We start from the raw sequence: 12,863 nt of genomic DNA on the forward strand, positions 1-12,863 counted from the left end.
TGAAATACTATATACTACTAATTTTAAGAATTCAATATTTGTAATCCATGCTTTTGTGACTTGTCAATTTAATTTATTTTGATGACTGGGATTTAAATACCCCAAAAAATTCAACAGGTCAGACTGATTAGAACTATGACTTGTTTTTACAACACAATTTCCAGTAATCATCCAAAACATCGACAAGAAATTTGTCAGCATACTCATCAGTTTCGGCCTGAGTTTTAAATAAATCTGTCGATCCGACAATGCTGGCATCTACTTCGTTCCCTCTGGTAAACGTGAACAGGGTGACTCCTGACCGAAATATATTAAATAAGTACAAATAAAATTACAAGTTTGCAATCAATTAAAATCATACCTCGTAATCCGCAATTCTTAGTGTCAAATGTAGTCCCAAAATAGAAGTTGCTAATTGTCGTCCCTTGCAAAACGTACGGTTCTGGGGACAACAACAGTGTCGAGATGGTGGAGAATAAGGGATATTTACTCATATTCTGAAAATGACTCAAGATTGGGTTCGGCAGAATATATGGGATATTGCGAAGAAGGGCTGCCACTTTTTCGCCATCGGATCCTTCATACTCCTCTAACAGTGTGTTCGTTATGTGAAGTCTGGTCCGCAAGTTGGTCTCTTGAAGGGGAACTCGTCCATCTCCCATGATCCTGGCGAATATTTAGCGAAATAAAAATATACGTACTTAGAATTGTCTAAATGAATAAATTACTTATCTAAGGGCATTGAGTTTTCTCGCTACCACGGTAGCACAACGACAAGCGTCATGTTTCCCATTAGGGTTTGTAGATATGCACATAACACTGATTGCATTGGGATAACTTATTTTTATTTCTCAGCCAATTTTCATACTGTGAGGACTAAAAAATGCAGAATTTTAACCCGAACAATATTTTCACTAACAGTTTTACTCCTACAAAATTTTCCCCAGTAAGATTGCTTTCAAAATCAGTTTAATTGGACAAAATGGTCGCAATATGAAATAAGCATTCGATTTGAAAGCGGTTGGAAACCTCATATCATTGGGGTCGTGATTAACTCCCCGTAAAATTTCAGCTGGCTGAAAAATTACATTGGATGTTTTTTTTTATATCCTGAAAAATATCACCAAGCAAACTCATTTTACGCATAGTTTTGTAACCTTTATAAATCGGATAAATGCGTAGTCTACAAATATGAAATTTGTACCGTCAATTTATCGTACTATTTCATAGGTACAAATATACATGTGTGCATATATGTACATGGATGATAATTATCAGTGTCATATATGTGCATATGTACATACAATTATTAAGCCAGAAAATATTTTTAATGGTGACTAGCTATGCCTTATTAAGCAGTTCAAAATATGTACTAGTTTAAATTAACTTCAATTAACTTACGAGTACACGCAAAGCCGATTCTCTCTCGCGGCGGGGTGTTCAGGAATCGGAAGGTTAATAATATGTCGAAAATACTCCTGCATTTGGGTTCCGTCATCTATCCTTTTATGTGCTGTTAAAAACCGTTTCACTGCTTCCACCTGGAGACACATAAAAATTGGTAGGACCCTACAGCCCTCGGCTTTTCGAATATCGTAAATCTTTTTAAAATCAAGCGTCGCGGTGGATGTGGTCAGAGGAATGTCTGTGGAAGTGTTTTTCTTCAAAGAAAATGGATGATGAACCAGGCACACGTCAAGGTTATAGATGTTCTTCAAAAACCCGAGAGGAAGCTTGAGGAATATTTTGATCTATACAAATCCAAAAAATTCTATTGTAAATAACGTAACATTTAGCAATTCATTAGCAATTCATTATTTATGCATAAATATGTATGGGATCGTCCATATATTACGTCATCAAAATAGTGGGTGGGTGGTTTTCCGAATTGATGATGATTGTTGACTTGGTGGGTGGGTGGTTTTGCTCTTGATGACGTCAACTTAAATATTTCTATATATTTCTTTGTTTTTGCACATTTTTTTCAAAAACTGCATAAATTTTTTATTTTACATACCAAATTGTTGAAACTGAAAAATTGTGCGCAGAATTTTACATATGTATGTAGGAGGTATGAATACTTTTGACTTGCATCTGCCATCTGGCTTCCGTAAATAATACAATAAAAACTCAATTATTTAGTAGCCGGGGCTACTATTTAAAAAATCGGTGGCTGTGACCCGGCTACTACATAGTCGGACCATAAGTGCCCGTACATGCATTTCTAGTGATAAATCACAAAGTATTAGAGCTATTTGCTAGACATTTTTATGGATGAACAAGGCACTAATATTGTTTAGAAATCATAACTTACTTTTCAAGATTTCGTCCAGGGGCTTTTACGCAAGACATAACTCGTGACAGAAACTGCTCGCTCGCGGCACGCGGTGTTTTCATGAGATAAGTGCTCCACAATTTCGTTAGGATGACTTCAGGCCATCCACGCTTATGTGAGATTTAGAACATACTTGTGTCTATAATTTTGACCACCGGTCATAATTTAGAGGACTAAGGTCAGCAGATGCTGAGGACCGTTCTTGGGATGAAAAAAGGTCAGCAAAATTCGTTCGAAGCCATTTTTGGACAATTTTTGCAGAATGGTCGCCAACCAGAGTATCTTGAAAAGTCAAATGTTGGTTATACAAGCGTTCATGGTCCAGGGAATTAACTATTAGCTTTTGGAAACTCTGAAAATAAGTCTTGGGTTAAACTTGTACTCTTTGCGGCAAAAAACAGAGATTTGCCTTTTCCATGCAACTGGCTCCTGTCAGATCCAGGGCGATAATTTCTGATTGACCTCTGCATACTAAATGGAATGTCAGGGTTCCGTAGAGCAAATATCTGGCCATTTTTTTCTATTAACTTTGTCTCTAAAGGCGAAAAGTCTGAAAACCTTTTGTCCTGAAAACGGCGCGTGCCGTGAGCGAGCAGTTTCCGTCACGAGTAATGTCTTGCGCACAAGCCCCTGGATGAAATCTTGAAAACTGAGTTATGATTTCCAAACAATATTAGTGCCTTGTTCATCCATAAAAATTTCTAGCAAATAGCTCTAATACTTTGTGATTTATCACCAGAAATGCATGTACGGGCACTTATGGTCCGAGTATGTATTTTAGTAAGGCCACTGTTTGGGCAACGTCACCATTTAAAAAATTATTAAGATGAACACGGCTACTATTTGCATACAACTGTTATTTTCATTTCCTGGATCAAGCTCAAATTAAATTGAAATAATCACACCAATTTTTCCCTTAGAGTCGTAGTGCATTGGAATATTATTCTGCTCGACTTGCTCTTCAATGATTCCTTTGATGAGCTATATTCGTGTGTTCTGATCGACTCATCCCTTTGATAGCGTGTATCTGCGATTATATTTATTTATAATTTAATTATCGTAATGAACGGTCAAGAAGTATGGTTGAATGGAAATAGAGACGCGTCTATTCGAACAAGGCTACTATTTGGACAAGGCTGCTATTTGAGTACTGTCACTATTGATACAATTTTGAAAATAGACACGGCTACAATTTGAGTTTCTACGCTAAATCAAAGTCCACATTTATTTAAAAATCTCTCAATATCACGTATATATGTAGCTGTTAAAATGATAAAATCTAATTATTTTCCTCGAAGGTGAAATCATTGTCATTATATTATTTTTGTTTTACATGCTTAATTATAGTATTTGGAGCTGTTTAAAAATTGACCAAACTCACCGCAGCGAATTGGTTTTGTTAGTTAAGCAACTTTATTCTCAAACTATAAATAATATGTAGGTAGTTACGGGACGTTAGTGAAATTCGTGAGTTACAAAAAACTGGTCAAAATGTGCCCACGAAATTTAGGGCAGTCAAATTCGTTTCTAATTGTTGCATCAGGACATTCAAGCGAATTTCATCTTTTGTGATTTAAATATCAATATCGCTCCCTGAAGAAGATAGCAGCTCCCTGTCGAAAGCTCGGAACAATAATACATTTAAAATGTCATCCATGATTCCCGTACAAAACTCATTATATTTTTTGTGAGGTTTTAAATATTTTTGAAAATTTTCTAATTGTCTAATCATTTCTAATCATTTTTGGCATATTTTTTAGTTACTATACTGAAAAATGTATATTTAAAAAAAACTGAGTTTGATGTCGAATATGATAACGCAACTATGGGGGATGAATAACAGGCATTTTTTTAAAGTCAAACCTATCTGAACAAATATGCAAAGTCCTGATGCCAATAATTTAGACTAAATACTACAACAATAGCTTCATCTCAGGCGAGCGATAGCTTTTAGTCGTGTTTTGAAAATGCGCAATTAAACAAGTTTAATTGCGCATTGATTTTGGCCAAATAAGTTTAAAATTGCAAATGCACATAAATATTCCGACCGTATGCTAGCGGTTTCCTGAATGCGAGTATTGTCTACTATTTATGACAGAAAGTTGATACAAATTGTTAGCCCAAAACATAATTTTTACCAAAGGGTATTGATGACAATCCGAATTTGTCCCGCCTCTACCAGGAAGACAAAGATAGTGCTGAAATTTATGCGAAAACTTGAAGTTCGTGTCCAAATGGTTTAGGGGAGTTAAACACTAGAAAACTGATGATGTGAAAATCAAACATAAATTGTTTCTTATTGTGAAAAATATCGTCGAATCTGCACAATGTTGTCACGGATTACGGAACAGGCCAAGCCAAAAAAAGCATTTTTCCACCAAAATATTGATGTCCTAGTTGAATTTGCATAAATGCTTTGAAAAACTTGGTATTTGACAAGATAAATAATTTCGTCGGCACATCCTTGACACTGATGAATCTCAAATCGAGTTATATCCAAAATTACAGACAAAATAGAGGATAAAGAACAGCCAAACCAAAGAGTTGAGGCTTGATTAAAGTCAACTGTGGAATCACCAATTCCTAAGGTAATTCAGATAAATAGTTGGCTTTCGTCATACTTTCACTTTTCAAAAAACAAGCATTTCCTTTACGGTAAACAATGTTGTCGAATTAAATCAACACCCTTTACATAAATTCTACAAATTCTAACCCAATCTCAAAAATTCTGAATGTTTTCTCAAAATTAGTTATGTGTTTCTAGAAGATTTTAAAGGTTGCAACATGTTACTATTTCTGAATTTTGAAAAATGCATGAAGATCTTCAAATTTTTTAAGCTTCAAAGAAAATGAAAAGTAGGATTTTTATTTACTAATTGTAGTTCTGAGCAAGAATAAATACCATTATCCACGAAATGACTGATATGCATGCCCATTTGCTTAATAGTAGTCAGATTGTAACTGCGTTATTATCTTTTACCCAAATCCCAACATTTCTTATTAGTGGAGTTAATAAAGCTGTATTGGTGATAAAATTGAAGAACTAAATACTAGCTTCATAATATCGATTGATAATTTTGAGATTTCATATGTTGACGTCATCATAGGGGGTGGATGGGTGCTTTTGAGAAATGATGACAATTGATGATTTTGGGGTGGGTGGGTGGTTTTTTCAAGATTTTTTGATGACGTAATATATGGACGATCCCTATGCGTCTTAATACAGGACAAATTTACGTACCTTCCTCCATGGCGAAAGAACCCAAGGCTTCACAATATAAGGTGACCTGTTACCTGTGAGTTGATCTATAATGCTGACCATGGAATACCCATCAGCTAAGGCGTGGTGAATTTTTATCACTATCATTGACCCCGGAACACCCTGGATATCATTACACACGAGAATTTCCCACGGCGGACTAGTTGCCCAGTTCTCTTGCATACTGGTCATGTCATTCCACAATCTGTTAAGCGTTGCATTGAATCCTTCTCCTTGAACTGATCGGACTTCTCTGATGTGTAAATTGAGATCAATTTTTGATACTGGTCGAGTATAACCATATCCCCAGAATTGGAGGACCGTTTTATAGAAAATTGAGTCTCTCTGATTTGTAAGGAATTTCTCCTTGAATAATTCCCTGAATTTAATTAGATTTATTTTCGAATCTAATCTAAACCCCCCTGTCAACAGTGCCCATATTTTCCCCTCGGGACAAGTGTACAACTGTTCGCCATGCGTGATTGGGCTGAGACCATGGGATTTGGCGAGCACGTCGACAATCAGTCGAATTATGGCGAGAGGGAGGACGATGGGGGCAAGGATGACGGTTAACAATGGCCATAATATTAATCCGGAGAGGAAATTGTCCATGGTAGTTTTTTAGCGAAATTTTGTGTTTGATTTTTGCACTGTTAATTTAATTTGCACAGCTTTCTTGCTTTAAATGCGATGCAATCTTCCTGTCGTGAGTGGAGATTCGCAAATACATGGAAGAGTCAGCCGGCTTCCAGATGACATATATCGAGTCAGACTATGGATTCGATAAAGGGGCCGTACATAAATCATGTGATCGATTTTTGGATAATTTTGACCTGGTGTGACCTATATGCCTCATATTATAATTTAAAGGATAGGACAGATTGACCCCTACCCCTCGTCTCCCTCTAATCGATCACATGCTTTTTGCACGGGCCTTATGTGTCTGCACTCATATTATTTGAAAATTGACGTGAAATACGACCTTAGAATATGACATGCTATCGTGCATACGTTGTCATTAATAATTGCACATGATGCTGACTTGCTTATGTATATAAAGAATGAGTCAGTTACGCAGATTGCAAGGTACATGGTTTATTTCAAGGTGAGTAACAGCGAGATTATCGTGTGCTTAACCACTTCGCTTCCAAATTCTTTGACATGTGCTATGCATAAATGTCAAATTAAATATTGGTGTGATACAGCCATTAACATTTTGTCATAATACTATCCTTTGTACACTGGCACATTTTTACTTGACAAAGGTCATTTATATAAACGGAAAACTCCTTTAGAAACAGGATGGGCATGGGCCAAAATTGTGGGATTACAAATTTACGAATGAACCAGCAGAGATTTTACGTCATAATTTGACTACGCTAGAAAATAAATACCTGAGAAGCTAGGCCTGGTAGAAGCTGGTTTAAAAGAAATTTAAAATATCAGATTTCGTATTTTCAACTGTTTCCAGATTTTTTGACCAATAAATTTTAGTCCAACAATAGATTTCTGTTATACTTATGTGGCTGAGCTTATTGTCGTCATTTTTTGAATTTTTTACATATACGTACATATAACTGGTACGATATATGTATGTGCATATGTGTTTAGGTAAATATATGTATACAGGATTGAAGTGGTTAACCACCCGTGACTTTACATAGGTACTTTGTTCATCATTCACTTGATCAATTGGACCAGCGTGATTAAAAAGTGACTCAGTAAGTGACATTATTAAAATTTATCCCAATCTGCCCATTGAACCTTTCTTTTTCTGTATCCAGATAGATACAATTTTGCTCGTACATACATAAATATATACATCTGTAGCGAAAATTGATGATGTTGATGTATATTTATTTTATTTATTTAGCGAAGCTATTATATTGTTAAATAATAATTATTTGATCAAAGAGATAAACAAGGATATCACAGAAAACATCTTAAACAAGACAAAGCTTTATTGAATTAAAAGTGCGACACAAAGTATTTAATATGTAAATTTCTTACGAATAAACACATACATACAACATATATGAATTAGAATTTTAATATGCGCCAACTGCCCAGCCCTCATTTCATTCCAAACTCTCAACAATATTACTTTACAAGTGTTGTGATAAATTTGGTAGGTTAATTAATTTGTCATTGATTGCAAAGGTTGGATGTTGGATTTCCAAACGGGTATCAAGAAAATTGGCGTGCTGTAACACATTATTAAAGCATCCTTAAATTCGTATAGTATCACATTCTTCGAGAAAACAGGTCCGTTGTTGCATGTACATACCTATGTAAATATGTATGTAAGTACAAAATGTACATAGTCAATACATACATACTTAAGTACAACTGTACAAAACGACTGCACGGGTGATCAAAGGATTCTTGTACGTTCTCCTAACATAATAGGTACATACATACATACATATGTACATAAGTAGCAGGAAAATCGGAAGAATGATTGGGATTAATATGAATGTTTTATTATTCAAAATCATGAATAAGTACTGTACATATGCATTAAACAGTAGAATATGCAGAAAACCTTTCACCCAAAAATTACAATATCCGCTTCATAACTAGATACTCAAACGACAATAAAAGTTCGTCATTAAAGCAAGAAAACATATTAAAAGGATAAAACTTCAATACTCTAAATTTTATTATTATTCTTATCCAGCCCATCTTTGCCAGCGGAGAAGGATAGCATTTCTGAGCCCAATTCCCTTGACAACCTGACTAAACCACAGTCAAATCTGAAGCGAGGATTCATCGCATATACCAAGAATTGACCATCAATCAGTGTATCAATCAAATTCAAGAAGTCGAGAAGATGGTCATCGTCCTCTCCGAATATGTGGATCAAGGCTTCCTTCATCACGATCAATTCCCGCAGTTCGTTTCCAACCTCTTGACAAACCTCGATAACAACGTCGTTGAGTGATTTTTTACGCTCAAGGGTACGAAAAACAAACTCGTTGTCAGTGTTTCCCCCACGAAACTGAAAATCCTTCCGACACCCAAATATGTCCTCGGTCCACTGGACATTACTGTCAATCAGTGTCAAAATCCGTTTGAAAATGGGATGATCCCGAACCAATGCAGGGACTCGAGTCCCTGAGACAAATAAAATTCCTTCCACGCACGTCGAAGTACCGGCGTTGTACTGTTTCCAGAAGTTGTAAGGGCGTAGGCAAAGTCTACAATGTCAGAATAAAGGTAACTTGTGATTTTAAATTTTTAGGTGCATTTTGGTAAAATGGAAATTTAGAAAATTTATGAGAATTATACTAAAATCAGTATTATTAAACTTAGTTGATCACCTCACCTGTCGTCTACAGGGTTGAAATTGATAACATCCGCACTCTCAAAGTTGTCGTGGAACGCTAGCACAAAAGGCTCAATTCTTTCCGCGTACTCATTTCCATACAAATTAAATCCTGCCTGCACCATACGCTTCAGAACGTTGCAGATGGCGTCAAAATTTGGTGGCAAAATCATCGCTGTGATTGACTTCTTTATTTTCTGCATACGCATAATTCGCAAATATGTATTTTGAATGTGCTCAATGATGCCAGCCATGTCTCTCCTCGTCATCCTGTGGCCAAGGTACCAACCCTCCTGGAAGGCATCGTCGAAAATCCAGGAAAAAATGAGAAACCAGACATAAAACTCGATCCCTGTCGAGTCCCAGTCGAGCCCAGGGTTCCAGAATAAGCTAAACTGGTCAGCAACTTCTACGACGGATTCGATATTACCGATCCGGTCGAAAGAATCGCTGTTGATGCCGCATTTTTGGACTTGTTCAGTAAATTTGTTGATCAATGTGGTAAGAATTTTAGGATGAATTTCTCCTCGGCCGTTGAGAGGTTTTAGTCGTGGAAAATTTCCAGAAATTTTAGCATAGCCAAATGAACGGTGGTAAATGTTCGAGATTTCAAATTCCACAAATCCGTTGAAACGTGTGGGTTTGTATTTGCTCAAGATAGCCATCGTGGTCTGCATTCAAAGATGAAATTAAATTTGGAAATAGATGACCGGGCTACTATCAAATTTAGAAATGTTTAAAAACCTAAAAACTTACAATTTTTTGCAGAAATGTTCCCCAAAAATACATTCAAACTCAGGAGAATTGTTATCAAGTTTATGTGATTAAAGACTTGTCTCATACTGAAGTTAATTAGCTTGGAAAATGTATTTTATATGCTCGCTTGAAACTTTGACGGATATTGAAATATGAAAAAAAGCATGGTCACATGAAACAATTTCAACCTTCAGCAGCCACATCATACAATTGATCGGTGAACTTTGGTCGACTTTTTTAAATTGAAATTCCCTAATTGTCCAGTCAAACTTGAATATGCATTTTCATTCACCTTGATTTTGCAGAACTCGAAATATTTTATGCAAATTTATGAGGAAGGATATGGATTACTAATCGACCTGGTTACTTTAAAGCAAACATTTGTTACAATCTTGGGTAATAAATCAAATACTTTTTTTAAAATTTTTTTCAGGTACGAAATAGGAGCTCAATGTAATATGAAGAGAAATGACAACAAGGAAAAGTAACAAGTCTGTTATCACGATGATACACTTTCTGTGAATTATGTACATAGCTCAGAGTTTTTATAATAGAAGTATCCAAGGTGTAAAAAAAACTGGTTAGCATATTTCACAAATTTGATGCAATATTGATTTTTTTTACTCTGAATTACTTAAGTAGTTCGTACTTATCATGTGCTTGTCGTAAAAACAAAGTGACATATTTAAGTATACGTATGTAAATATGTATGTTGATTGTAGACTACAACACCCTAAGACTTTGTAGCTTGGGAAAGGCTAAAGAGTTCACATTACAGGAAAATCTTCTCTTAATTCTAGATAATTAGAGAAATAAAGTTGAATTGATCGCGATTACACAGTGTGTTTTATTGTAGTACATAAGTTAGATTATTTGTGATCTTACTGATACGAGGAATAAATGTTAAGTTAAAACAATTTATCTAGGATCTAAATCGTGTAAGAATTGAAATTAAGAATTTCCGCCTATTCTAAATTGTATGTATAACCTTTCTCAACCTACAACATTCAGACGGGATGCATTATGTACTAGGTAGCTTTCTGTTACTATCTGGAACGGGGCAATAATTAAAATATTAAGTCTGAATAAGACTAGTAACGTGCTGATAATGTTACAACTTTATGCATTTTATGTACCAAAGTCCAACAATTTTTTTGCACCATTTTCAATCGAACGGAGGAAATGAGATTAAACTTCTTGCAAAGACCTAAAATGTATTCTTATCGTATAATGCAATCCATGGAAGTAGAGTTGGAAAGCTCTTGTTTTCCTCGTCTTCATAAAATGACGTAAAGTAAATTTGGTAGATCTTAAAAATTAGACGGAGTAAAAATTTTTTAATTGACAAGCTGATTTTCAGTTACTAAAATGCATGCCCTAATTTTTGTGAATTTCGTTATCATACATACATAGATTAAAGAAATATGTATATAGACAAACGTACATTTGCATATCGTTCAAGCTTTCAAGTTTAGTATTTGAAGTTGTTACGGATGAGTTATATGCAGCTGTGAAGGATTAATTGGAATTTTTAAACCTAAGAAAATGCAGATATTCAGCTAGATATCATCAGCTCAAACCAAAACTCGAACGTTATATCAAAACAAATCTCCAGGGCTCATGCATTCAGTTCAGTGCATGCATGCGAGAGGTCAGTTTGAAATATAAGTTCAGTGTGAAGGAAAGGTTTTGCAATACATAAATACATACATATGTACATAAATGTATGTATTGCAAAACCTTTCCCCACATTGATACATAAGTATTTACATACATGCAGATGTAAAGTGAAATACTTATGTACCAGTTCGCGTACATATGTAAGTCATAAGTACCAATATGTTAAACTTATTCCCAACAATTCACATTGCAGAATGCATGAATTTTTCTCGGTTTGATTTTTCCTAAATCTGCTTGCATGGGTAGGACCCAGTACTTCTGGTCAAAGGTTACACCATCAGAAAGCACATATTGAGATAAAATCTTTTGAAAAGCACAACATCCATATTATATTTTTAATACTCCAAATGTTTATCCTGCAATGTTTACAAAAATATATACGATAACCAGCCAAATTAACTGTGCTCATAAAAACCCGGTAAGGTAGCGTGTATGTATCTACATATTTATAATTAATACAGTGTTTACTCATCAACTAATCCTAAGTAATAACAATCCTGTACGTCCTGTTGGCCAAACATGACGTACATAAATTGTAATCAGAATTACATTTTTACGTGACGAGGACGCTTTATCCACGTTAACGTTCGTAATGGTTGATGGATTTTGTTAGACTAAAGTTTTCTGATAATACACTGGAATTTCACTCAAGTACATACGTTTAAAATGGCTTTTAAAAATGGTCCCCTGTTTTACTTACTCATTCTACTCACTGTAAGCCAAATTAATTCCAGAAATATTGTACAAATCAAAAATTTGCTTAAAATCGAGCGACAGTGCGATATTAACATATTGCATGACAATTTCGATTCCGAAAATTTTGTCAATTCGGCCCTGAATGTACAAACTGTTGTCCTCTTTCCTAAAAACACGCTACCACCAAACTCCATCTCCAAAGATATTAGTAAAACACGTCTTCCTCCATGTCGGATAAATATTTTGCTATCCAATTACTTCGCTGGTCATAATAATGATAAGACCAACCAAATTGATCTGAGCAATTGGATATGGGTTGCCACCAAACGAAATATCCACGACCGGAAGTCAGAATTCCAACGGAACGACCCGATTGCCACGACGACGAACGTCTTCACCGTCTTGTTTGTGTCGAATCATCATACGAAACGTATTCCTAGAACATCCCTTTATCTCAGCGGGATTGACCATTTCGCCATTGCTTTGATCTATTCGGACAAAAAATACGTGACATTCTGTGTCCATCGTCAAGGAGAGGACCTTCATGTTGCAAATATTATCTGCCAAAATACCATCGGCAACGTTCTTTCTCAATTTGTCCTGCTAACAATATCACCAAAGACGTGGTACTTGGACGAGATAGAGGAACCAGTTCTGGTTAGTCGTGTCCCATGGCGAAGGGTAGACATAACTTCTGCTCCGACCATTATACCAAACCCGTTTGACCGTACAAGGTCATCATCCTCAATACAGCTTTACCTTGCCCAACTCGTCATGCGAAAAGCCGGAAACGTAACCCTTTTTTACGG

At 35.6% G+C, this 12,863-nt stretch overlaps 1 protein-coding gene and 1 long non-coding RNA gene across 2 annotated transcripts; one reads left to right on the top strand and one right to left on the bottom strand.

Moving 5' to 3' along the window:
• Positions 1 to 51: 51 nt before the first annotated feature.
• On the bottom strand, positions 52 to 6,335 carry LOC110852949. Its single transcript, XM_022101137.2, has 4 exons — positions 5,577 to 6,335; positions 1,402 to 1,751; positions 362 to 666; positions 52 to 297 (listed from the first exon to the last, which is right to left on the bottom strand). The coding sequence occupies exons 1-4, from the start codon at positions 6,204 to 6,206 to the stop codon at positions 134 to 136; spliced, it is 1,449 nt and encodes a 482-aa protein (XP_021956829.1). The 5' UTR covers positions 6,207 to 6,335; the 3' UTR covers positions 52 to 133.
• On the top strand, positions 6,081 to 10,792 carry LOC118436438. The gene is made up of 4 exons (XR_004835448.1): positions 6,081 to 6,207; positions 7,259 to 7,315; positions 8,275 to 8,813; positions 10,112 to 10,792. It is a non-coding gene; the product is annotated as an uncharacterized LOC118436438 (long non-coding RNA).
• Positions 10,793 to 12,863: the final 2,071 nt, after the last annotated feature.

Source organism: Folsomia candida, unplaced genomic scaffold, assembly GCF_002217175.1.
Source record: "Folsomia candida strain VU population unplaced genomic scaffold, ASM221717v1 Fcan01_Sc001, whole genome shotgun sequence".
NCBI classification, from domain to species: domain Eukaryota; kingdom Metazoa; phylum Arthropoda; class Collembola; order Entomobryomorpha; family Isotomidae; genus Folsomia; species Folsomia candida.